This window comes from Dama dama, chromosome 15, assembly GCF_033118175.1.
Source record: "Dama dama isolate Ldn47 chromosome 15, ASM3311817v1, whole genome shotgun sequence".
Lineage (NCBI taxonomy): Eukaryota > Metazoa > Chordata > Mammalia > Artiodactyla > Cervidae > Dama > Dama dama.
Window position 1 is genome coordinate 16,962,352 of NC_083695.1, and position 27,999 is coordinate 16,990,350.

At 37.4% G+C, this 27,999-nt stretch overlaps 1 protein-coding gene across 2 annotated transcripts; it reads right to left on the bottom strand.

The window, feature by feature from the left end:
* Window positions 1–264: 264 nt before the first annotated feature.
* Window positions 265–27,992, bottom strand: LOC133070004 (GPI ethanolamine phosphate transferase 1-like). 2 transcript variants are annotated; one of them, XM_061161540.1, is made up of 12 exons: window positions 27,588–27,992; window positions 26,195–26,348; window positions 21,412–21,664; window positions 20,192–20,313; window positions 18,326–18,424; window positions 18,057–18,148; window positions 10,057–10,173; window positions 7,898–7,938; window positions 4,648–4,707; window positions 3,212–3,304; window positions 2,473–2,528; window positions 265–1,097 (listed from the first exon to the last, which is right to left on the bottom strand). In XM_061161540.1, the coding sequence occupies exons 6-12, from the start codon at window positions 18,088–18,090 to the stop codon at window positions 1,019–1,021; spliced, it is 480 nt and encodes a 159-aa protein (XP_061017523.1). In that variant the 5' UTR covers window positions 18,091–18,148; window positions 18,326–18,424; window positions 20,192–20,313; window positions 21,412–21,664; window positions 26,195–26,348; window positions 27,588–27,992; the 3' UTR covers window positions 265–1,018. The 2 variants fall into 2 exon arrangements, with proteins under 2 accessions (XP_061017523.1, XP_061017524.1); XM_061161541.1 differs by having other exon boundaries at window positions 265–1,059; window positions 27,588–27,986.
* Window positions 27,993–27,999: the final 7 nt, after the last annotated feature.

Below are 27,999 nucleotides of genomic sequence, written 5' to 3' on the forward strand. Positions count from 1 at the left end.
AACTGAGTCACTGGAAAAGCCCCTGATGCTGGGAAAGATTGAAGATAGAAGGAGAAGGGGACGACAGAGGATGAGATGGCTGGATGGCATCACCCACTCAATGGACATGAGTTTGAGTAAGCTCCGGGAGTTGGAGGTGGACAGGGAGGCCTGGCGTGCTGCAGTCCATGGGGTCGCAAAGAGTCGGACATGAAAAGAGACTGAACTGAACTGAAAGTGCCTTACACTCACACACACACACACACACACACACACACACACACATAGATAGATATAATTTTTAATAATAATAAACAGTACAGAGGGGCATAATGACAACCAGTAAATTCCCGCCCCACCGTTCTCAACTCTCAGCTTGCCAGTACAGAAATGAACCCCTCCCTGTGTCTGCTCTGATCAAGCCGTCTCCCTCAATTGTTCCAAATCGCGACACGTCTTTCGTTGCTGCACATTGCAAGCGTGCTTTCTTGTACAGTTTGAAACATTTCCTTTTCCTAAAGTTTCCACCGTAAGAGGGGTGAAGAAATGAGGCCTTCCAGGGTTTCCTTAGCTCCTCATCAATCCATATATTACTGAAAACTCATTTCACTTCATTTGAGGTCTACTTGCTCTTCTAATTTGGAGGACTGGCCTCCCCTTCGGCTCATCCCTGTACAATTTATCATTCCATGAGGTTTTAGACACATTTCCCATTTTTAAACAATGCACCCTGTACTCCTCCTTTTGTAAAGTTTGTGCCACTTTTTGTTTTATAGATAAAACAGCTTCTCAGATACTTCTGAGGATTTCAAGATTTTAATATTTTTAGTCCTTTGCTATTCCTTCAACTATCTATTTCCTCCTAAGTTAATTTTTTATTTTATCTTGGGGCTTTTTTGGTCATGCTGCAGGCTTTCGACAAATGGTGCTTTTCAGCCAGACAAATTTGCAGGCAGGACGGGTGAGCCAATGGATGAGAATCAGCCCTTCTGTCAGGCCCTCAGCTGACACAAAGCTAGCAGCGGCTCCCAGGCAGGTGCTAAGCTTCAGAGCAGGGCAAGGTCACAGTCAGCTCCTGGGCTGAGGAGAAGAAGACAGGCAACACGCGCTTGAACCTCCTGCAGAAGAGCATCTCCCTGATAAAGCTGCTGATCTAAGGTGACTGTTATTTTCAACGTCCTGTGTATCTTCTTCATACCAGGAATTGGTAAAATATTTCTTATTCATTTATTTCTTTATTTTGTTATGGTCTGACTATCCTACTATGTTATTAATAAACAGATGCATATGATATCTAAATGATATAGGACACATTCTAACTGGAAGATGAGAATTCTAACTCTAATTTCTAATTGATAAAGACTTGGCTTATACTCTTTACAAGCATATGTGATAACCTTACAACTAGGGACATTATTCAAATGATAATTCTACCTTTGACATATATAATTAATATAATATTTCATTAACATTATTATATATGTTATGATATTATATAATTAATTTTGACTTGCAAAATCCTAATTTTGCTTTGCTTTTGCTCTCCTACACACACACACAGAAGCAGGCTGCCATAGTGAATCATAATTACATGATTCCGAGAGTAAAAGCTTCTAGTTCATGACTATTACACTAGTGCTATGTTATTGTCGTTGTTCAGTTGCTAAGTCATGTCTGACTCTTTAACCCCATGAACTATAGCATGCCAGGCTTCTCTGTCCTTTACTATCTCCCTGAGTTTGCTCAAATTCATGTTCACTGAGTCAGTGATACCATCCAACCACCTCATTCTTAATCGTCCTCTTCCCCTCCTGCCCTGATCTTTCCCAGCATCAGGGTCTTTTCCAATGAGTCAGCTCTTCGCATCAGGTAGCCAAAGTATTGGGGCTTCAACATCAGTCCTTCCAATGAATATTCAGGGTTGATTTCCTTTAGGATTGACCTCCAGTGCTATATGGAGAAGGAAATGGCAAAGTACTCCAGCATTCTTGCCTGGAGAATCCCATGGACAGAAGAGCCCTGGAGGGTTACAGTCCATGGGGTCACACAGTCAGACACGACTGATCTCTATCTTGAGATCCAAATCCCTATTTCTAACTAATTCCTGTATCTTCAAATGCAAGTTGAGCTCAGTAGCCTTCAGCCTCACCTCTCACGCCAGCTCTCCTCTCTTTCTATAAGCCAGAATGGCATGAACATCTCCCCAGTCAGCCAGGCTAAGAGCCCGCGCCCCTTCCCAGTCAAGCCCTGCTGAGTTTATCTCCTTCATGCTTCCTGTCTTTCTGCACCCCTGTATCTCCTCTATGAGCCACTCAAAGGTATACAGCATCTGGTTCATTATTTGTAAGACAATAGAAGAGGCTTTCATTTGGTATATTACACTAATGTATACAAAAAAGACAAATTTTCTAAGTACCTAATCTATTGTGTCAAGCATTCAAACTCAGTGAAAAATTCTTTCCTACAAGTTAATAAAAAACATAAGAGACTTACTTAAATGGTGTAAACAAAAACGATAAAGTAGCTTCTTTTTTCTGAGTCATTTTTACCTGGGAACCAAGTGTGAAAATATTTTATATTAGAAAAGAGAAAAAAATGAACTAATTTCATTTTGAAATACAAATATCCATTAAAATGGTTCTTCGGTGATAGAAATAAATGGAATTTTGGGTTACTATCCTACTTCATAAATATTTAAAGAAAATGTTAATGCTATATAGTACCATTACAATAAGCTGAGAATGAAGCATATCAAGCCTGCAAAAAAAACAAACTGTCATAGAATTAAGCTATACTTTTTAACTCTTAGGAAACAAACTAAGCTATGCTGCATTAACACTATTATGAATAACAAAGTTTCAGTTAAACGGTCATTTCTTTATGTCGTTAATGCAAATAATAACACACAGAACGACATGAAATGTTGCAATCTCTATAACTACTTCTACAAGGCAAATTCCATCAACAGAGACTTAGTCTGCAGTCTTTATAAGCACATGTGGTACTCTAACAGATAGGGACACTCCTCAGCGCTAATTTTACACCCTCAAACTGATTCATGAAAACTGTACCTCAGAAATGTGGAACTGCAGGACACTAGTCAGGTACGGACAATTTAAAGATAATACATTACGAAAATCATTTCTTCAAATACAAAATCAAGTATTTTCACAAAATATATTCAGTTTTAAAATTGGAATCATGTCCATATTTGTGTGTGGTCTTGTTTTACCTTGAACTGTTCAAGAATCTGTACTGCATTTGTAAACATGCTCCCTGCTTTGAAGAGATCAGAGGTATTAAGCATGTCCACAGGAATGATTCCCTGTAAATAACAAACATGGTTTAATATTAGTACTAACAAAGCTCAGGTTATTCTTATAAAACAAAACAGACTTACAAGGGAAGCAATAGAGATAAGACATGGACAAATAAATTCTTGGAATAATTAAAAAATCTTTTTTTAAATCATAACTGAAAAATGTTCTACCACTTTTCTCACAAAATAGATATAATAAAATAAATAAAGCAAAAGAGATGAATTAAGTCCAATAAAACCTAACATTTATCAAAAGATTACTATACGGCAGGCAGTGAACTAAATGCTCTGCACACACACAAAGCTACTATGGTGGGCCACAGCCAGCACACTAAAAAAAAAAAAAAAAAGAAAGACATAAGAAAAATAGGAGTAGGCTATTAGGGTTTAGTTGCTAAATCGTGCCCAGCTCTTGCAACTCCATGGACTGTAGCCCACCAGGCTCCTCTGTCTATGGGATTTTCCAGGCAATACTGGAGTGGTTTGCCATTTCCTTCTCCAGGGGATCTTCTCGACCCAGGGATCAAACCTGGGTTCTCCTGCACTGAAGGCACGTTCTTTACCAACTGAGCTACCAGGGAAGCTCCACACTATTATACTATACTTAAAAGTGAGGATGTTTTGTGAAACTTTCATTTCAGTTATAGACATACACACACATTTATGACTACAGGGGTCAGATGACTCAGGGTTCCGAGGCAGATGATATTATTTTTTTAAACTTTGACTTGAAGGGCTAGAAAGAATGGCTGATGGGAATGGATTCTGTTTGTCTTGTAGTTTTTCAGCATCCAGTTCTCATCTTAAAAACATTTCCAGGAGAAGGCAATGGCAACCCACTCCAGTACTCTTGCCTGGAAAATCCCATGAATGGAGGAGCCTGGTAGGCTATAGTCCATGGGGTCGCTAGGAGTCGGGCATGACTGAGCGACTTCACTTTCACTAAAAAAAGAAGAAAAAAAAAAAAAAACATTTCCACTGGAAGCTGAGATATTAGATGGAGCATAGTGAGTCTAATGAGGCCCCCTGACTTCCCATACGGAAGGGTAGACAAGTAATCCAGCCTGGACCACTCAAATGCTAATAAACACTGGAATTTGAAGCTTCAGGGTCAAGGAACAGACAGTACAAGAGGCACAGTGCGAGTCGGTGACCCTGCAGACTGGTTCTGCCACGGAACCGCAGTGAGTTTCTTTGTCCTGGGTCTCTGGAGCACTGATTTAGCAAACCAGCAATATCTTTGTAATAAATTTTCTTTAAATGGATTCAGAAACACATAAAAAGTAAATTTTACTGTATGATAATTTTTCTTTTATTCTGAGAGTTGATAAGAAAATTGTACTCTTTACCACTGAATTAAGAGGGAAGGGAACTCCAATAAGAGCTGCCATCAACGGTGCAAATTCAGCCTGCAAACAGAATAAGTTAAATCTAAGATGGCGACAGATCAACAAGGACATTAAGTAATTTAATTTGTATAACTGGATTTTGAAAGATAACCATGATATCCATTTTAATCCATTATCATCAAATACTTATTCCATACACAGCAGATACTGATCTCTATCTCTAAAAAAATGTCATTTGCTAGAGGTACATGAACTCAAGAAAACCTCAATTTGAAACCACTAGGAGCCCCCAAAGTAAAATATATAAAACAAAAATGTTACTTATTCTACAAGCTGAGAGCTTGACCACCTAATGTAACAGTTTTTGGGTATTATGACAAGGATGCTTATTAGACAGAAAATAAACAGCAAAAGTAGACTTCAACGAGATTTATATATATACACACATATATATTAAAGAAAGAATACAGCAGAAGGAGGTTGGTTGGCCAGACAGTGAAATCTAGAAAAAGACACCAAGCAGGATAAGAGTCTCTTTAGACACAAGTAGGCAAGCACGGCTTTGGAGAGCCCCCTCCAGGTCCAAGTGTTCAGAAGAGCTGTCCACGCTTCCGGTCTCCATGGCCTCACCTCCCCATCTGTCCTCGGGCCGCTCTAACTTGTTCTGACTCTTTATCATCCTCTAGGCTGTGCTCACTGCAGAACTAATAACCTCCATTTTCTACGTCTAATTGATTGCTTTTGTATTAGTCTTGATAATGTTTCAGGCAGTCAAGCGCTTGGCTGTCAGAATGCCCAATTACAAACACTTCGCTTGTGATCTTTGAGACCTTGAGCAGGTTATTTCAACTCTCCAATGCTTCAGTTTTCCTTGTCAGTTAAAAAATAAATAGAAGTTTCTCCCTTACAGAATTACGACACGATCAAATGAGACAATTTATAATGTACTGGTGTGTAATAATCCTGCACTAACCAGCTGCTGCAGACGCTGCTGTGATTATAATGATGTGACCACTCGGCACTGTGCAGACCACTCCCTCTGGGTCTCTGTAACCCCACCGTTAGAGTGTCTCCAATCTCTACTTTCTCAGTTCAGCTCATTCAGTCACTCAGTCGTGTCTGACTCTTTGTGACCCCATGGACTGCAGCATGCCAGGCCTCTCTGTCCATCACCAACTTCCGGGGTTTACTCAAACTCATGTCCATCAAGCCGGTGATGCCAACCAACCACCTCATCCTCTGGTGTCCCCTTCCCCTGCCCTCAATCTTTCCCAGTATCAGGGTCTTTTCCAATGAGTCAGCTCTTCTCATCAGGTGGCCAAAGTACTGGAGCTTCAGCTTCAGCATCAGTCCTTCCAGTGAACATTCAGAGCTGATTTCTCAAGCCCTCATTTAAAGTTGGAGTTTTGTCCCAGGCTCTCAGTCTGTCTCACTTTCACCATCTACGCCCTCTTTACCAAGCCCCATCTCACAGAAAACTGACAACACCCCTGGCTGCCTGATTGCATCCTCTCCTTCCCCAGCCTCCAATGCTGGCCTCTGAACTATTCTCCAACATAGAGAAGATCCTGCCGTAAAACCTCAGATCACATCACTCCCCAGGCTTCAAACACTAGGAGGGCTTCCCCAAACTTAAGGATAAACTCCACAGGCCCACAAGGCCCTGCGCGTCCAGTGTCTGCCTCCCATTAAACCACGGTGTCTGTGCTCTGTTCAGCTGCCTTCTTCAGGATCCTTTGAAATGCCATGTACCCCCTCCCAGACCTCAGGGCACAAGCTGCTCCTCGGACTGAGAAGCTCCCTGCCTCCTGCCCTGGCCTGGCAACTTCTACTCAGGCTTCAGTCTCGGCTCAAGCCTCAGTTTCTCAGGAAACCTTTGCTGACCACACAGCCCACCAGATAGATCTGCTCTATACCCTCATGGCTTCCCAGGTCTCTTCTGCTGTACTTATCACTGCTATAATTTTACATTTATTTGTATGATAAGTAAAGATATATGTAAAATTTATCTTATTCCTAAACTATAAGCGTCCTAGGGGAAGGACTGTGTCTCCTTTTTATTCACCATTACAGCTGTCTCATGAAGTTTAATGTTAATATTTCAATGTTGAATGTTAGTGTTAATGTCTGCACAGTGCTTAAACATACTGCAGACACATAACAACGCTGGCAGAAGGAATGAATACAGAATTCTCATCTAATGTAGATCTGAAGCAGTATTCAGAGAGTAATAGCATTCAGTTTTTGATTATGATCCAGTCTGGCTATAAATAATATATGCTCTTATTTTATGAACTTCAAGATAGTCCCATCCCCCTGACAGTGATTTTTATTGCAAATTAATAGATTGCTATCTGATTCTATACATTTTCATTTGCTTGGGTAATAAGCATTCATCTGGAGAGATGAGACCATTCTTAATATGCTGAGAAAGAAAAGGCTTCTGTGAGCACACAGCTGAAAATGAGACCCCAGAGCTTGGTTTACCCTCCACAGTAAGGAAAGCCAGCTTCTGAGGTGAACATGTGAGGTGACCTGGAGGAGGTGTAAGATATTCCTGCCATTCTGGAGGACACACCCCAATGATACCATGCCTTTCACTTGAAGACAGTTGTCTACATAGCATATCCTCAACAAGAAAATTCTGTGCTTCCTATTTACAGGTGATGCTACTGGTCTAACTCTACTAGACTGGCCAGGCATTTTCCTGTAAGGTAAGGTTTCCTACAATGTAAGGATGCCTATAATGTAAGGTTTCTAATCTATATACTCTTGTCACTTTTTTCCCACTGTATTTGTAAAAATTTTGGGGTAGAATTAAAGATAAAACTTGCGTTAATAAAGAAGAAACAGTAACTGACACACTAACAGGAAGGAAACCCATAGTGGGGTTTTATTAGATCTGTGCTGAAAGCAACTGAGCAAACCATGACAAAAGCAACCATGACAAAAAAGTCACACAAAAGTAACAGGCATGCACATTTCAATTTGCATAATAATTCTGTAATTAGCCAGTGTTATTTGGAGGAAGTCTTCTTCTTTCAGTTTTATCTGAGGCTGCTTTATTTTGCCCAAAGAAAGATTACTCGGGGTGAAAATATTCACACTAGCAGGATCTCTCTTAGTAACTGAAATGTTTTAGAAAAATATTTTATCATCTTTAATACAATTTTCTTTCCCAGATTTTTTTATTCTAAACTTCTTATAGGAGAGAAAATTAAATTTGAACATGATTAAATATAATGAATACCTGATTAATATCTTGTCTCTTCCAGTTCTCCAACTTCCATTCTGAAAGATACAAATAAACATAAGTGCTGATGTTAAGAATTAAAAAAAAAAGAAGCTATTTTATTATTACAGGTGGTCAATGGAAAAAGAAAGTATTGGGACAGTCAATTTTAAGCCAAGTATGAACCATGAGGGTGCTAAAAAGGCAGAGTGGCAAACTTTTTTTAAACTAGAGTTTTAAAAGAGTAACTCAATAATATATATTTGATATTTTCTGTAATAGTTTATTAAACTTCCAAAATGCTCATTAGGGGATAATTGATTCAAAACATCAAAAGGCTAAGGAAGGAAAGATGGAAGCAAAAGGCACAACGATAACAAGTGCCACATGACTGCAGTGACAGTCCTGCTCCAGGGAGTCACTACGGCGGCCGACTGTCCGTTAGTCAATCCAAGCTGTTCTTTTTTTTCTAATGGCAGCTGCTTGCAAAATACATGAAATTTTTTAGCTCTGATGCTCCTACCACCACTAATCCCAAATGTGAAAGTAGTATGTGCTTAGCAGCTCAGTCACGTCCAACTCTTTGTAATTCCATGGACTGCTGTCCGCCAGGATTCTCTGTCCATGGGGATTCTCCAGGCAAGAATACTGAAGTGGGTTGAAATCAACTGCCAAAATAAAGTTCTGTTTCCTAAGTACAAACATCCCATTTAACCTAGCTTCTACTTAGACCCAATCTAATCCATTTAATGGGCTTCCCAGGTGGTTCAGTGGCAAAGAACCCGCCTGCCAAGCAGGAAATATGGGTTTGATTCCTGGGTCAGGAAGATCCCCTGGAGAAGGAAATGGCAACCCACCCCAGTATTCGTGTCTGGGAAACCCCATGGACAGAGGAGCCTGGCGGGCTACAGCCCATAGGGTCACAAAGAGTCAGGCATGACTGAGTGACTAAACAACAAAAGTAATCTATTTAACAGAGTATAGGAATACAAAATGATGCAGCTGCTTAGGAAAACAGTTTGGCAGTTTGCAAAAAATAAAACGTAAGGAATATATGACCTGTTATTACTCACCTAGGAATCTACCCAAGAGAAATAAAAACACATATCCACACAAAAAATTTTATACAAAGGTTCACTGCATCATTGTAATAATAGCCCAAATGTGGGAAACAACCCAAATGTCCATAAGATGATTGAACAAAATATGATATATACATACAATGGAGAGAGGAGTAAGGAGTGACTGCTAATGGATAAGGGTTTCCTGTGGGGTGGGGGAGAGCAATGAAATTGCACAGTAGAGGCAAAATCATGTGAATATGCTAAAAAAAATTCAATTACACACTTTTAAAACATGAATTTTATAGTATGAGAATTACATGTCCAAAAAATTAAAAAAAGAATATGTAAGAAAACTTTATTATACAAACTCGAAAGTCTTCTAGCAGAAACAACTAATACAGCTATGAGTTCACATCCCTGGAGAAGGTTTTAAAAAGAAAATTTCCAGGCCTTACCCAGACTCATGGAATCAAAATATCTAGTGATAAGGTCTAGAAATCTGTAATTTTAAAAAAATCTGTATTCTTAACAAGTACTTTGAATGAGTTGACACAACTAATCTAGAGAAGGACATTTGGGAGGAATTTATTTTGTCCAATTAGTAAAAGCTCTGAAATTCTAAAAAGACCCTTACCTTACAAGAGAACCAGAGCTCCAAGGAAAAAGAAATTCCTTTTTATCATGGATTGAGAAACAAAGAGGCTTGCGCAACAGAGAAGGCCTTCAAAAGTACTAGAGACAGGGCAAAATCTGTTCAGTTTTGAAATGTAAATTGTGACATAAATGTGGCTTATCTGATTGATAGTCTTTTTTTTTTTTTGATTGATAGTCTTTGCAGGTAAGATTTAAGTCAAAGGTTTAACCTGAGTCCTAGAGTAATAAAGTTTGTGAAAAAAGAATAGTACACTTGAACTTTCATAAGGCAAATAATAATGTGTATTTTAAGTTGAATATCATAAATGAAATAATATAAACTATACAAAAGTAATACACAGAAATAGTAATGTCAGAAATAAAAAAATGAAAGCTATAATTTGAAAAGTCATTTTTTAAAATTAAACTTTGATTTTAAAATGTCACATTCATAAAAACAATAAAGGTAAGCATTCCTACCTTGCAAATATGAGTCATCAAATTTCTGAGCTGACACTTTTTGGGGAAACTTGATTCCAGCTCCCCAAGTGATAAAAGGAGTACAAGTCTCTAAAGGATGACCAGCTCCATGGGAGCCTACAAATAAGGCACAAAGAGCAACGTTGAATATAAAAAGATGAACCTATACCTGATTAACCTATACCTAAATATTTTTTAATACTTGGTTTAATACTCTAAAGAGTTGACCCATAAAGAGCTAATTTCTGCCACCACACTCCCAAAAGACTGCATCTCTGTTTAACAATTAGTTTTAAAATATTCTCAAGGCAAGTCAGAGCATCAACAACAAACAGGCAAAAAGAAAAACCAGAACACCCGTGGAGTGACTCTGGTTGAAAGAAGATTAAGAATCATAACGACTAAGGCTTGGAGGAGATGCCACCAGAGTGGGACTGAAGGCAGAAACCACAGGGAAGGCTCCTCTGGGGAGTAGCCGCCAGGTTTGGGGTGGGCAGTCAAGGCCAGCTCTGCTCTGAAGAGGATAGCAGGGTCTCGGTCTGCTTTTCTTCCCGGCCACTCTGGCTGGTGTAGCCAAAACCCCATTATAAAGTGGGACCCACTCATCAGAATTCTACACTGTGATTCGAGGACCCAAGTCTCAGCTTTGCCTTGATTTGCTCTCTGGGCACACACTGTGTCTGCCTTGGGAGTCTGGCAGAGTGGACAGTCTCCTCTAGTGGACAAAGTCAGTAGCCCTAGCTCCCCCAGCAACACCACCTTAAACTCACGCACTATGCCATCACATACAGTTACTTCTAGGTAGATAAATGTGGGTTTGGGGAGTTCTCTGTCTGTGTGTGTGTGTGTGGGTGGGTGTGCACACATGCACACACTCAGCTGTGTCCGACTCTGCAACCCTGTGGACTGTAGCCCTCCAGGCTCTGTCCACGGAACTTTCCCGGCAAGTACACTGGAGGGGGTTGCCATTTCCTACTCCAGGGGATCTTCCCAACCCAGGGACTGAACCCGTGTCTCCTGTCTCCTGCACTGGCAGGCGGATTCTTTATCAACTGTGCCACCTGGGAAGTCAAATGAGAATATATTCCTTTCATAGTTAGAAGAAAGATTATATAAGATCAGTCTTTTTTACGCTAACATTTTATGCATACTATTATGTGCTAGACACTTTGCATATACTAAGACATCTAATCCTCTTCAATACCCTAAAATATTTGCAAGCTACATTTACCACTACTTTAATCATAAAGTATGTATCACTTAGAGACAGACTAACCCCAGTCTGTCATTCCATGGTCAGCGGTAAAGATAAATGCTGTTTTCCCATCATTTCCATAAAAATCTTTAACAGTAGACTCAATTTCTTTGAATTCCTTATCAACTAATTTAATATTGTCTGAATAGTCCCTGTTTAAGAGAGCGAATTATATTAATTACATTAATTTGACAAAATCCAATTTATTTGACACAAATTTATGATAAAGTCAGTAACTCCTAAAATACTTTTAGATTTCAACCTTAATGTTTTTCAATCAGAGCTCTGTAGATGGTTAAAAAAATTTTTTTCCTCTCTTAAAGAAGTAAAACAATCTGAAATCATTTTCAAAAATATTTTTTTAAAAAAGTATTGATTAGCAAATAGATTTTCATGAATGCTTTTTAAGTCTCAAATGCAACAATGATGACTTTTAAATTCATGTCTCTAATAATGTAAACTATGTTGCTCTTGCTACATTTATCAAACAAGTATCACTGTTTCAACCATAGAATATTTTCATTCTTTAGTGTGTTTGTGATATGATATAATACATTTTGAACAAACTATATTTAAGCTTTCCATACAATTGAACAAGGAGTGATTTAGTATAAGTTTTATTACTTAAGACAATGCATTGTGTTAAAGAAGAGAAGCACGAGGTATTCATTACTGGATGTTAATAGACTTTACTGTTAGTTAGACTAATCTAAATCTAATCCAAAATGAAAAATAAAAGTATAATATGAATTCTTCCTATCTTATGCTTTGCAAAAGTGAGAGAAACAGTTGCTGCTTTATATAAGGAGTGCTACTGAAATATAGAATACAAAACTTTATATATTATCTGCTAGATATAGCACTGATTAAATGGAACCTAAGGAACAGTTAGTTACATCTTTTTGTGATATTAAATACTAGCACCATAAAAATGCTTTTTGTTTCAAAATTTATTAAAATCCTTCTAAAACATAATCTTTTTCTCTCTGCTTTGATAAATGAGTAATATGGAATACACGTACAGAACATATTTTACTTATATTAGTGTGTAGTGTGGTCACAGCACATGTGATTTTAGCCACAATATCATACTACATATCATGTAAATTAGAATGTATTCTACTTCAGAGTTATTCAAAAGATAAGTTCTGTTGTGATCATCACAAAGAAAACATTACAGTACTTTAAAAGTTCAAACAGAACAGGTATTTCCCTCAAAACCATGAAATTAAACACAGTGTTAAAATTACCTTGATGATGGTCAATCTGTCTATTCCTAATAAATGTAAGAAGAAAACTATTTTGTCTTCATTTACTTTAGAAAACAAAGATTGGTTGTTTCTGGCAGCATGAAAGAATTCCTATATGTAACAAATCAGTTAAAATTTTCTAGTTCATTAATTTAAAAAGTACTTCCAAAAAGTACTTCCAATGAAAACATTTAATTAAACTTATACAGAACTAACAAATTAAATTGTCCTATTTTGTTTAAATTTGTCCTCAGGACCTACCAACACAAAGTACTTGTCAGTTCAGGCATCTATATTCAAAAAACAAGTGAGATATCTTCCGTGTTATAATTAGGCTGAAAAAAGATGATAGAAAGGGGATCTCAATTTCATGAAGTTCTAATAACACTGGAGAACTATTTTGACATGAGTCAACAATAAAATAGCACTAATGGCAACAATTTAGGAATGCTTTATGAGTTTAAAATGTTTTCCTGCTTCTTTTCCCGTGTTAGCACCCAAGTTCAACCATAATCTCTCACTCGGAACATTGCAAATAGCCTATTTCTACCGTCCCAAGACTCAAATCTGTGCTTCACAAGGTATGATAGAAAAATGTCCACATAACAAATGGAAATACAGATGAAAAATGATTAATTTCACAATGATAAGCTGGATTCATATAGCCCTCTAAGAAAAGGATTCATCCTGTACTTACATACACATGAACATATAAGCAAGTACCTATGGAAAGTACTTTTAAGTCACCTGATTACCAAGATATATAATTATTATGCACATAAATGTCTTTAACTATATAAGATGTTAATTTTAACAAGGTATTTAACTTTCCAATAAAAGTCTGAAGTATTCCTTCAACTAACTCTTCATTATTACAAACATTAAAAACATATACATGGTGCCATTAGAGAAACTACCTATTTCTGAATAGAAGGAAAAAAAAGGAATACAAATGAAATTAAATATAAATAAATATAAATTAAATATAAATATACATAATCATCCTTAAAAGCATAAAATGACCCCCTAGCTTTCACATACATTCTAATTAGCCCCTAAGAAACTTTAAATCTAGATAGAAATGGGAAGTTTTTCAAGAAAAAGGACTTATATTCTAAAGATGTAACTGAGAAGCTGACAAGAAACAAAAAAACTTAGCAACTGGAGTCGAATTTACAATCTGTTTCATAACTGATATTATTCAGCTTTGTAAAAACTGCTGGTCATTCAGACGTGGACACAAGATCTGGGAAACCATGAAACACTAATCTTGCAGAGCTCAACCTGATAGATTTCCACTGCCTTTTAAAAAGTTGGTCTTTTGCACACAAGAGGTGAAATACACTCCTAGCTTCCTCTCCACTCCCAATATTTAGTATAATTATGCCCACCAACTCCCATTTTTTTTCTTAGCTCAAAGGCACTCGTTCCTTCTTGTACTTAAATATTTACTATGCATTGTGGGAGAGTGCATGCATTCTCCCTTTTTCTCTAAGTAAAACTTCTGATTTTATGGGAACATGTCAGTGCTTCAAACTTAAAACCTACATATTTCTTACTCTCTCCCACAGCTACCTGTCTGTGCCTTTTTGGTTATGGCCAATGAGACAGAAATCAAACACTTCAGTCAAAAGACGATGTGCCTTTTGAAATAAATTTAACTATTTATTAAAATCTTTTTGAAATAAATTTAATTTAGTAGAAGAGAAGATCCCTTTCAATTCCTTGTATTGTTGACCTAAAACACTGAAATAATGGCTGGAACGCCAGCATCTCCCGTCGTAAGACAACTCAGAAGCTAAGTCCACGCTCTGAGGACAGAAGAGACACTTAAGAGACCGGATCTTAATGACACTGGGGAACCACCATGGCAATCTTGGACTACATCAATCCTGGGCTGCCTACTTCTGGCATTATCGTTCATTGAGAGACAAACAAACTTTAAAGCAATATTTTTACTCTATTACAGAGTTCCTTTGGAGCCCAAGTTATCATTATGCTGTTGGCCTAAGATACTCTTCTCTATATGCAATCCAGGTCCAACCATTTCTTTGTTTCCTAGGCTTCTCCAGAGATTATCTCAAAACTCACAGGAAAGTCTTCCTCTAACTGTTCAGCTTAGATTGAACTTTTCTAAAGATATATTCTTAGTCCCTATATTTTTCCTTCCCACCACTCTTTATTCTGGATGATTTCATATTTTTGTTGTTACTTGATTAATGTACATACTCTATCATATCTTACGAAATTATAGGGAAATTTTTTTTTTCTGGTCAATAGCAGTGTTGAAATAAGGTAAAAAAGGCATAGAATCAAGCCAGCCACTAACTATATCTGCTTATCCACAATGAATCAAATCCACGATGTTGAACATTTTTAGCTATGTTTATGAAGTTCGAAGCCAAGGGCCTTGAAACAAATACTAAAGTAAGTTGATTATATTAAGAAGTGATACTTAGCAAAATCATTTGCTACTTTTGTAAAGAGATTTTATCTAACTTGAAGATTTTCACTTTCATTTTGAGTAAGAAAAGAAAATCTTAAGGAAAAAAATTCTAAGAAAAGAAATAGGGTTTATCAAAGAACATATTGAGCACTTAATTTCTGATAAATATGCAGGCACCTACCAACTGTTTACAAACAAACAATAAAAAATGACTCTGTTATGGAGAAGCCCACAGTGTCAGTCCAGAGACACTACTGGTAAAAAGAAGAATCACTAAAGGTCAGTCAATGAATGCCTCTTATAATAGATGAATTATGAGTCTAATTTGGAGATGAGAAAGAAGAGAATGATAGATAGGAGTTAGCCAATATCAAGAGTTGAGATTCTGTCACAATTTTTGAAAACATAAATTCTATTGGATTCCTGGTGAAACCGTGAGGATTGTCACTAACAAATAGTCCAAAAAACCCCCCTCTATTTCTTAAAGAGACCCAAATGTTTTATTATGATTAACTTATGAACTTGTTCTTTGCTTATCTAATTTTTCTTTACAAATATTGAAAATATCTACCTTATTTTATAATAAATGCCTTAGATTTGAACATTCAAAAGACTTTCACATACCTCACTGCTTGTAAGAGACTGGTTCTGTGGTCAACAAAAGACCAGGAAGGTTATTCTGGGGTGATTCAGCAAACGAGGAATGAAATGTGGGGTTCCTGAATCCCATCCAGGGCTCACTTCACTGTCAGAAGCGTGGAACGGAAAAGGATTTACTTTTTCAAATTATTTTTTAAAAACCTGTATGTTATTGTAGAATGTGCAATTTCTTAGAATTCAGTCTTTTCAAAATAGTATGCTACAGTAAGGAACTTTCAAATTCATCCAAGCAGAAAAAACTAAGATGCATGTATTAATAAATCAGTTTCTAGTACATTAGGTACAGGTACTAGACAACCAGTGCACATTAGACAAATACCTACATCTAGTGTGTTGCAGGTTAGCTACTCAACAGCACATACCTTCACATGATCAAAAACCCACGTGTCCAGTTTTGTTACATCGTGGGCACCAAAATCCTCACTGGATGCATCATTAAGTGTGTGCAAAAATATGGTTTCCAAGGTCACCTGAAGAGGAAATTTGGGGGAAAAATTTTTAATGACATGCCACGGACCATGGTGTATGCTTGAACATATGCTGTTGCTTTTGTTCTCACAGTAACATTTTCCAATTTTACAGATAAAGTGAGTTGTAATTTAAAATGCTAAGAAAAAAAAATCACAATGCTAGTTAGTATACAATAGTGTAAAAGTAAACAACAGAGTTTGTCTTCAAGTAAGGATGAAACTAATCAAAAAATTTGGGCATCTAGGGATGGTACAATCTAAAACAGATTAAGTCACCTGTTTTACAAAATTCCCCAACCAAAAAGAAAATTCAAATATTTCAATTCTTTTGTTCATAAAATACATGCATTTTTCTCAATATATGAGAAAAAATACTGATAATTGCCAAATACTTTGAAAGGGTCAACAAATATATTAATCTTACACACTTGTAAGATTTTATTAAGGATCTAATCAACTTAGTGAATTTCTGAGTTAGATAGCCTCTTAAAGGTCGTAAGGAAGAGATAAAATAATGACAATCTCTTATAATAATGACAAGCTAAGCTCTAATGATACGGGTTCCACTCCTCAACCATTCTACTCTTCAAATCCCAAGTAAAGATCTGAGTGAGACTGCAGGTTACTATAAGAAATGGAACACTTCTACTGGATTGTCTCCAGTTAAGGCATTGATCCTGTCCTATGAACTGTAGTCAGAAGTAGGGAGGTGAATTTGGTAAACCATAGCAACTTCATCTTCACCACTACCAAAAAAAGCTTAACTCTTTGCTCCTTGGAAGAAAAGCTATAACCAACCTAGACAGCATATTAAAAAGCAGAGATATTACTTTGCCAGCTAAGGTCAATCTAGTCAAAGCTATGTTTTTTCCAGGAGTCATGTGTGGATGTCAGAGCTGGACTATAAAGAAAGCTGAGCACTGAAGAATTGATGCTTTTGAACTGTGGCGTTGGAGAAGATTCTTGAGAGTCCCTTGGACAGCAAGGAGATCCAACCAGTCCATCCTAAAGGAAATCAGTCCTGAATATTCATTGGAAGGACTGATGCTGAAGCTGAAGCATCAATACTTTGGCCACCTGATGCAAAGAACTGACTCATTGGAAAAGACCCTGATGCTGGGAAAGACTGAAGGCGGGAGGAGAAGGGGATGACAGAGGATGAGATGGTTGGATGGCATCAGCGACTTGATGGACATGAGTTTGAGTAAACTCCGGAAGTTGGTGATGGACAGGGAGGCCTGGCATGCTGCAGTCCATGGGGTCGCAAAGAGTCGGACACAACTGAGCAACTGAACTGAACTAAGGGAGTATATAAATGGCAAGCAGTTATGAGTTTTTGGACCTGTTCTACATAATAATGTTCTGTGACTATCATACAGAAAATTCTGAATATCTCTTTTGCTTTTGAAATATAGAATAATCTTTAATAATTCCGATTGTTATCATTTATAGTATAATTATACCCATGGCTAAAGGTCCAAAGCTTTTCATTAGGTGAAATGCTACAATGCTCTCACTAAAAAGCACTTAATAACATAAAATTCAAGTGGAATCCAGCTGATTCTAGAAAATGATGCAAATGAATTTTCTCATCAAGAGATGTTCTCATACTTGCAGATTCATGCACAGAAACACAACAAATACAACAAATCTCAATGTCATGATCTTGAATACATGAAAATAGAAGTTATAAATATATATTTTAACATTTAAATCTTTATGTGATTATCTACTAACTTCTTAATAATCAAAGTAAGTGAACATCATCACCATAATGAAATCATTGTAATAAGCATTTTGGTCAATATTTCACATGAATTAACTTATTTAATGCCCAAAACAAACCCATAAGATAGAAATTATTATTATCACATTTTACAAAAAAGAAAACTGAAATTTAGAGAAGTTATCTAACTTACCCAAGATTAAAAAGCTGTCAGATGTTAGAATCATATACCATTTCACTGAATCCAAGGTATTTAAACTGTATAATCCAACATTTTAAGTACAACTAAGATGAAAAAAAAAATCAAACTCACACATCTATTATGATATACACTCATTTCAAAGATGTTAAATGTGTCAAAACATGTATCTCATAATCAGTAAAATGTAGTATATATTTTAAATTACCATATTGATTTATTGCCTACTTAGTATCTGGGGAAATAGAATCAGTGACCCCTACCTTTGGCAAACATAGTCAGGATGTCTGGGCTTCCCCAGGACTGTGTGTACCTGGTTTCATTAAGAAGAGAATCAAATTCTACAGGATTTTCCTTCCAGCCTTCAGGTAATTGAGAAAAAAAAAAAAACAATGACAATAGTAATATTTAGATGGTGAAGTATTGGTATGGCTCCTGAAGAAGTATTTTTCAAATGATAACAAAGAGGATTAACCCGCAGAACAAATGCAAAACTAACAACAGATTTTGTTATCTGTATTATATTACAATTTTTTTTTTTAAAAAGCTTACAACAGTTAATTGACTTCTTACTAAAATACAGAATCACTTTTGAGAGTTAACATCTAGGAAAACCAGAGATCCACCCAATCATATTCTATCAACAGGACACGATGATACAAGATTGAAGTTTTATTCTTGAGTCAGTCCCAGTGCGTGTTTGAGTGACTTAGGCAAGCTAAATGACTTGTCAAAAGGATCTCAAAATGTACTTTGCTTTGTGTCATGATTCAGTATTAAAGAAGCAATATTTATGCAATCAATCTCCTCATGTGATAAAACCATCTAAAGAGACAGTGCCTTTGGCAACTGCGCTGACATCTTCATAAAACCCTGCAATCATGGCCACGTGCCCAGGCCGAGACTCGGTCGGCACACGCGTGTGAGAGATGCCCCAGCTGCCTTCGTTCATGATGACATTCTTGAAAGGTATCACAGACGAGGAGTCAGCACACACTATGACCAGATGCTCTGTTAAGGCTTTAGAAAAACAAGATCACCACAGAAGAAATCCAATCAAAAGAAGGAGTCAAAATTTAAGAAGGAATCTTTCTGATCCCAGCTGGGCTCAGTCCAGTTCCTCCCACCAGACTGATTCCGTGGCATAAGAAAGCCCAAGGAACTTTCTTAGACAAGGAACCACCCAACCACTGCACAGAATCACAAAACAAAATACACGCTATAGCTCTAAGTCACAAAGTATTGAAACGTTGTGTTATATGAGAAATCACTGATACACAAAGTATTACTTTGTCAATGTTAAATTTTGTTAGGTGTGATGATGGTGTTGTTATCATGTTTAAGTCCTTGTTCTTAGGAGATACACACTAAAGTGTTTAGGGGTAAAGTGTTAAAATATTTTGCTTTCAAATTATTCAGGAAAAAATAATTAAAGTTTAAGTGTGTATATGTGTGTATGTGTGTGTTGGGACAGAGAATGCAAATATGAAAAATGTTTAAAATGGTCATATCTAGATTAAGGATATACAGATGAATATTCATAATATAATCCTTTTAACATTTTCTAGTTAAAAGTTTTTCAAAATAAAAAAATTGAGAGGAACCAGCTATACTCTCAAATAGGAGTTAAATTATCTTTCTAAATTTGAGATTAAAACAAGCCAAAAGTTTCTTTTGATAAAATGTATCACCATTCTTTAAGCTGTTTAAGGGTGATTTGCAAAATCTGGAGAAAAATGCAAAAGTAACAGTAATGCCATGGCAGTTGAAAGGCCAGCAGAGCAACAAGTTATGAAACATGAATTCATTTGTAACAGTTTCCAAGCTGAACTCTAAACTCTCAAAATGTTCTGGAGAGAAGTACCTAAAAGTGCTGATTTAGATACTTTTAATTGACTTATAACCAAACAGACTTTGGTAAAATACATACATAAAAAGTAAAAGGCTTGAAAAACCATTACACCACATGTTAAAAGAGAGAAATATTTTTTAACTTCTTCAGTTCTATAATGGAAACTGAACTCAAGCCAAAACAGGGAGGTATATAGCAATGTGGATACCTCTCTTGAGAAACATTTTGATCAGATTGTATTTTTTAAAAAATGAAGTGAGAAACAAAGAAAACCTACCAAAAAAGGCTTCAGAAGCAGCTAGAATGGCAGACAACACATGGCACATCACCGGGGAGCCCTTGGCCCGCCACAGAACACCGCAAGGAGAAACAGGCGCTGTCAGAGAAGCTCATCTTTGCCTTAACAACCAGTATATTTTAATGTCATTAACTTTGCAATGAATTACATTTCTCTCCTCTCTATGACAACTAAGAAACTCAACCAAATATATCACCCCAATTTTTAAAGTAGTCATAGAAATTTATGTTACATATTTTTGTGTACTGAACCTAACCCTGACAACCTTATTTTCCTACTTGTATTTTCCTATTGCCCTGAGTTGCTTGTTTCTTTGTATCCTTTAATATATTATGCATTTCTTTGATGCACCATAAATTTATTCCTGGAAATCTGACATAGACTGCAGGTTCATTCACTCTTCTAGCAGTCAACAAATATTTATTAACTGCTTACTATGTTTTAGGAACCAGAGATAATGTAGTATATAAAACAAAGTCCCTGCCTTAGTGGAAGTTGTACATGCTAAGTAGTACTATAAAGAAAATTAAAATAGGGTAGAGGGATAGGAAGCAATGATGACAGGTAGGGACAGGGGAAAGATAGACAATTTTAGATAAACTTCCCTTGAATTTGAGTTTTAATCTCTCCACAGTAGCATTAGGAAGGGCTTTTGAGGGGCTTGCTATGAATGAAAAAAAAAAGAATAGTTGATTGCATGAACCCCACAGGTCCAAAAAATTAAATATTTCTTTTCAAAGCCACTTAACAGAATCCAAAATTATCATATTACATAGTGATATAAATTTGGAAGGCTTTATTTTACAGAAAACGTATTTTGAATTGAAATTTATATTTTTTAGCTAAATACCTTTGTAATTGGCAACTCACTGAAATTTATGCTTGTCATTACTTAAAAATTGAACAGTCTTAGTTTACAAAAAAGAAAAAAAGATAATATACTGAGTTGTAAGCCAGGATTCAGAAATCAGGACAAGTGAGGTCAAGCGGCTAAGGTCATGCATTTCGACTACCTGGTATCAACTTCCACAATAACAGAAGTAACTGTAGAAGGAAACACATTTGCTAATTTCTATGACAAAGACAGAGGCATATGTGCCCTACTCTCTTTTTCATCATCACCCCTCTATCCAATGTGAGATAAACAGCATCAGCGTAACAATTTCCAGAGATGTCTTTGTACCAGTTGACATGCTTACCTAACAAACGGTGCCCTAGAATTTCCATCTTCATCTAATTCATAAAGTTTATGTGCTCGCAGGCCATCAGCGACAAACAGCACTAATCATTTTGCTAGGGGAGGCAGGGGCGTAAACTGAGGAATCATTCCATGAACCAAAGGAGAGGTGAAACACATGATGAAGATGGAGGCGAAGAACACGAAGTGCACCAGCAATCCCGAAGTAACGTACAGCAGCATATCCAGAGGAACTAATCTATCTCCAAGAGAAACTGGAAAGAGGGAGCAAAACTAAATCTGGGTAAGCCTTAGTGCAAACAAATATGTTTTCAACTTATTTGATGACTAGAGCTGCCTGCCTCATTTTTCAGTCTCAAAAAACTTCTTCGTTTGGTGGACACTTTTTATTTCCTCCATCTTTCAATAAGCTTCTTTGTTTTGCGGCTACTTGCCTTATCTACATGGCTTTCAAGTTTTCAAGTTGTGCTAAGAGGGCTTCCTTAGAGGCCCAAACGGTAAAGAATTCGCTGGTAATGCGGGAGACCTGGGTTCGGTCCCTGGGTTGGGAAGATCCCCTGGAGATGTGGAACTGCAACATACTCTAGTATTCTGGCCTGGAGAACTCTATGGACAGAGGAGCCTGGCAGGCTCTAGTCCACGGGGTCACGAAGAGTTGGACATGACTGAGCGACTTAAAAAAGAGAGAGAGAGAGTTCTTAACATAAGATCTACCCTCTTAAATTTTTACGTGTAAAATACAGTATTTCAAACTACAGGCACTGTTATACATCAGATCTCAACAACTTATTCACTTTGCATAAGCGAGATTTTACAGCCATTGAACAACCACTTTCTTCCCCCAACACACCCCAAACCCATCATTGGGTGGATTATCTTCTGGATTATCTCAGACAAGGAGAAATGTGCACATTTGTCCTCCTGTGACTGACTTGTTTCACCGAGCAGTATATCCTCAACAACATGACCATTACATTGGCCAAAACTTGGTATTGTAATCTGTTTGATTTTGTCCAGTCTGTTAACTTATTGTGGTTTTAATTTACATTTCCCTGGTGATCAATAATGTTGAGCTACTTTACATGCATGTAATGGACATTTTTTAATCCTCTTTTATCCCCTTTTCATTTTTTTAACTGTGTTTTTCAAAGAGCAGTGCTTATAAATTCTTAAAGTTCAGTGAATTAACTTTTCTGTTGGCGATTGTATTTTGTGTTCTACCCAGGGAATTTTTGTAGATGACAACACTTTCTTTAGTACAGACTTTTAATATTTTTATTTTAAAACAATTTCAAGTTCAGAGAAAAGTTGCAATAATGGTACAAACATTCATACACCCCTTAGCCATATATCTCTAACATTACCATTTTTCTCTGGTCCTTGCCTCATCTCTTTAACTTACCCGTCTCGTGTGTGAGTGTGTGTGTGGGGAGGCAGGTGTATACTTCAGTGTTTATTTTCTGACAATAATGATACTCCCCTATTACCTACAGTGGTTACCAACTTCAGTAAACTCAACGTCAGTATTTTACCTAATCTACCATTTATACTCCAACTTTTTGAAGTGTCCCAGTAATGTTCTTCACAGCATTTTTATTGCTTTATTGAGGCATAACTGGCCTGTCATAAGCTGTGTACATATTTAAAGTGTATAATAATCACAGGAGAGTGAACATACTCATAACCCTCAAATGTTTCCTCATGCCCCTGTGGTTCATTCCTATATATTTCACTTTTTGACGTTATTGTAAATGGTATTTATTTCAGTTTCCCCTCCTTAGTTTTTAAATTACCGCTGATTTTTATATATTCACCTTGTATTCCACAACACTGAAAAACTGTTTGTTATAGTAGTTTTTACGTAGATGCCTTTTGATTTTCCAAGGAGAAAAATTATGTCACCTGTGAATAAAGGACTTCATCCTTATCAATCTATATACTTGTTATTTATGTCTCATGCTTGTACTGTCTAGGACTTCTAGTGTAATGTTGAATAGGTGTGGAAACAATAGAAATCCCTGCCGTGTTTCCAGTCTTAGGGTGAAAGTTGTCAGTTTTTCAGGGTTTTTTTTCATAGATTTCTTTTGTTGCATTAAAGAAGTTCTCTTTTACTCTCAATATGCAGTTCTAAAGTTGTGAATGAAAAATGCCAGATTTTGTCAAGTGCTTTTGACAAAAGCAAAAGTCAGAGGGGAGGATCACGTGAGATCCTCTCCCGTGAGAGGACCAAAACCATCTGGTTTTTCTCTTTTGGTCTTTCCTGGTGTGGGGCCTCCTGGTGTGGGGTCTCTCCTGATGTGGGGTCTCTCTTGGTGTGAGGTCTCTCCTGGCGTGGGGTCTCCTGGTGTGGGGTCTCCTAATGTGGTGTCTCCTAATGTGGTAAACTACAATGATGGAGTTTCAAATGTTAAACCAAGCTAGGGTTCCCAGAATAAACTGAACTTAATCATTAAGTATTATCCTTCCTATATATTCTTGGATTTTATCTGCTAAAATATTTAGCATTTTAAATTAATATTTATTAGTGATTTTAGACTATAATTTTTTTTGTAATGTCTTTCTCTGGTTTTGGTGTCAGACAATGCATTGGGAAGTGTTACTACCTTTCATGTTTTGGAAGAGTTTGTGTAGAATTAGTACTATTTCTTCCTTTATTGTGTAACAGGATATCAATGGCTCAGAGTTTCCTTTGTTGGAAGGTTTTTAACTATAAATTCAATTTCTTCATATGCAGAGAGATACTAAGATTATTTACTACTTGCTGAGTAAGTTTTGGTAGTTGTACCTTTTGTCCATTTTTCCATTTCATCCAAATTGTCAAATTATTACAAAACTGTCCATAATATTCTGTTCACTTATTCTTTCTTCTATTCTCTAGCTCAGAACTCTTCTATCAGGTATCATATTTAGTTATGCAAAGTAACTCATTTTTCAACTCATTTTAATTCACTTCAGTAAGATCTTAAGCTCTGTTTACAACTACAGTACATATGGTATCTACCTAGATGTAGAGAAGCTCCCATTGACTTAAATACTCCTACCATGGTAACCTGAGTACTCTCCTTATCATGTTCACTAGTAAGGAAATATCTCTATCATTTCTCACTTTCTTTTGCATTTACAAATAACTCTCTGCACTTATGTTCTTCCTTTTCCCCACTGTTGTCACACAACTTTTCTGTAAAAAGTATCAAAGTGTCTGTGTTAAAGGATAATACAAATTTTCCACTACCCTAAAGCTTACTGAAGTAGTAAAACAAACATTTTATTTGAGAACCTTGACCCTGAAGCTGTAATAGCTAACACAAAAATCTAGTTCTCTCATATAGTAACAGTGGGATCTTAGTTGGTCCCTCCCCGGCACTTTCTAGCATCACTTCCTCAGGGACTGCTCAGTCCAAATCAGAAGCTCAACCCTTTACTTTAGTTTATAACTACACAGCTATGACTCTGACTATTTGTAGTAATGTCTGCCTCTATAACTTCATGCTGATCCCAGGACAGCAAGACAGGCTTTCTCCAGTACTCGGCCCAGTCCTGGGCACTTAGTCAGGGCTATTAAATAACCTAGGATTATCCTTTCAACGGTATGTGTAATACGCACTGTAGCCACTAGAGGCTGCCTTGCTTCTCTATTCCCCCAGAACAGAGACAAGAGCAGTGAAGGTTCAGGATAAATACAACCACAGTAACTTTCGTATTTGTCATTTACTATACATAAAATTTCAGTGATTCCAAAATATCATCCTTCACATACTACCTACTTTATTATAGCTACGCACATATAATTAAGCACTATTATCATTTAATTGGCTTCCCTGGTGGCTCGGAGGTTAAACCGTCTGCCTGGAATGCAGGCGACCTGGGTTCGATCCCTGAGTTTGGAAGATCCCCTGGAGAAGGAAATGGCAACCCAAACCAGTACTCTTGCCTGGAGAATCCCATGGAGGGAAGAGCCTGGTATGCTACAGTCCATGGGGTCACAAAGAGTCGGACACGACTGGGCAACTTCACTTCACTTTCACTCTGCATATAAGTTAAATAAGCAGGGTGACAGTATACAGATCATTTAATATTTCTCTTTTTTTTAATCACTTTTTATTCAGATTTAGTGAAAAAGAAAACTTTTTCACGGATGAATCATTTGGAAATCACCTAAAAAATGATTAACAAATAAAATTTTTAAAATACACATAACCATGTATCAATAAAAGTCACTTATACCTCTGGGATGTTTACCATACACTGAAAAACAATGTCAAAAATTAGAATATGTAAAAATGTATAAAAATTAGATATTTATAAAACTTTACAAAGTCAATGAAAATCTTGCACTGAAAATATTACTTGTGGTTATTTTGAGGGTACTAAAACAAAAAAAATAATTTTTTAATCAAGAAAACAATTGAACTGCTTGGGAAAAAGCGATCTTTTATATTTTTAACACTAACATACAAGCATCAATGACTATCTAGATTATTCAGTGAAACATTGGCTGTAAAGACATAGATTAATGCAAATCTTGGTAAGTAGAAGGAAAATTCCTCAACAATATTAATGGCAAATTATTATTAAATAGAAATCATCAATTGTTAATAATATCCTAGTGTTCTTGCCTGGAAAATCCCAGGGACAGCGGAGCCTGGTGGGCTGCCGTCTATGGGGTCGCACAGAGTCGGACACGACTGAAGCGACGCAGCAGCAGCAGTATGCACTATTAATATTTCTTCAACATTTTTATGATAAGCAAATCTCTATGCACTGTGGAAGAGAAAGGTACTTACTGAGATGACTGGCCAGTTGATTTGTTAGGGGCTTGGAAGGTCACATTAACAAGTCCATGATTATAGGATATGAGGTAGAACCAGGAAACCACAGATGTGTCATAGGAAGCTGCTGATTAAGGAAGAACTTCTACATCCAACTTCTTACAACTCTCTGAGGAAACATATTTTAAATCTATTTTCAATTTTCATTTTAGAAATCAGACCCTAAAGATATTCCCTTTGGGGCCTACTACCTTAATTGCTTTTTCTGGCTAACACTACTCAATGACTGACATCAGGTTTGTTTCGCTTTACTTTTAAAAATCTGTCAAATATTCTCAATATATACGAGTAGTACATTAATCGATAAATGATTACAACATTTGTTGTGTACTAGGTACCAGGTACTGTGACAAGCACATTCCTAAGTCTCTGTACTTTAAGTATCTCCTTGACAGAGGAGGCTGAGAGAAGTCAAGTAACCTTTTAAAAGTCTCAAGGCAAATCATTGGCAGGACGGGGATATGAAGTGTAGGCTCTTCAACCTAATAAGCCCAATCCTTGAGAGGAAGACCCTAAGTGTGGGGACCTTAGGTACAACAGATGTGTAAAATTCCCATTACACAGGCGGAAATATTGCATATAAATAATCCATTTCTAAACATGCCCTTTCCATGCCATTCCCTAGTCCTTCCCATCTTTCCATTCCAGAAATTGGTTCCATTTTCAATCTCTCTGGCAACTCAATTACAATAAAGATCAGCAATCCTTTTAGCTAAGGACTATGAAACAACACTGGTGGCTCTTTTGATACTATTTTCCTAAGATCTGGGGTTTTTTTCCATGCTTTTCTTCAATACATGGCGTGCGCGCGCACACACACATAAATTTAGAATTAAACACTAGGAGCTAATGTTCTGTTAAAAAAAAATGCTTCCAATTCTTAGTATTAAAAATATCAACAACGACAAAAAAATTTCTACCGAAAACAAAACAAAAACCCCAAGTTCAGTTAAGTCGCTCAGTCGTGTCTGACTCTTTGTGACCCCATGGACTGCATCATGCCAGGCTTCCCTGTCCATCACCAACTCCCGGAGCTTGGTCAAACTCATGTCCATTGAATCGGTGATGCCACCCAACCATCTCATTCTCTGTCGTCCCCTTCTCCTCCCGCCTTCAATCTTTCCCAGCATCAGGGGCTTTTCCAATGAGTCAGTTCTTCGCATCAGGTGGCCAAAGTATTGGAGCTTCAGCTTCAGCATCAGTCCTTCCAATGAATACTCAGGACTGATTTCCTTTAGGATGGACTGGTTGGATCTCCTTGCTCAGCAAGGAACCCTCTGAGGGACAGCATTTGACGTTTTGAAGCGTCCCTATAGTGCAAGCTGTGTATTAAACCACAAGTGCTTACTGCGTTCCTAATTGTTTGTTACCGAAGTCGAGACTATCGGGATATTCGCAGATCCAAGCAGATCCCAACGTCCCGCTGCATTTTCCATTGGCTCTGTCCCTGTGCCGCACCCAGGCCCCAGGGGCCCGCAGGCACGAGACTGGGAGGGCGAGGAAGAGGAAGCAAGCCCCCTTCTGACCACGGGCCCGGCCAGGCACCCGCCACCCCGCCGGGGAAAACGTCAGCAGCGGGCAGCGCACACCGCAGGAGCGAAGTAAGAGGGGGCAGCGCACCCCAGCGAGCGCCAGTGTCGGGCCTGGCCCCTGCCCCCACTTCTCCCGGACTCTATCAGGGCATGAGCAGGTCAGGCCTGATCTCGGGAACGAGGCCTTGTCAGCGAGAAGGCGGGGTCCGGCTGAGAGTCAGAGCTCCC

Bases quoted from the DNA above. Each gene is read 5' to 3' on its own strand.
- LOC133070004 (XM_061161540.1), bottom strand. From the start codon at position 18,090: ATGATTCTAACATCTGACAGCTTTTTAATCTTGG. The intron at 7,939-10,056 runs GTAGGAATGCTT...TGTATCTTTCAG, and splicing joins TGATGACTCATATTTGCAAG to AATGGAAGTTGGAGAACTGG. The intron at 4,708-7,897 runs GTATTCATTATA...TTCTGTTTGCAG, and splicing joins AGAGACAAGATATTAATCAG to GCTGAATTTGCACCGTTGAT.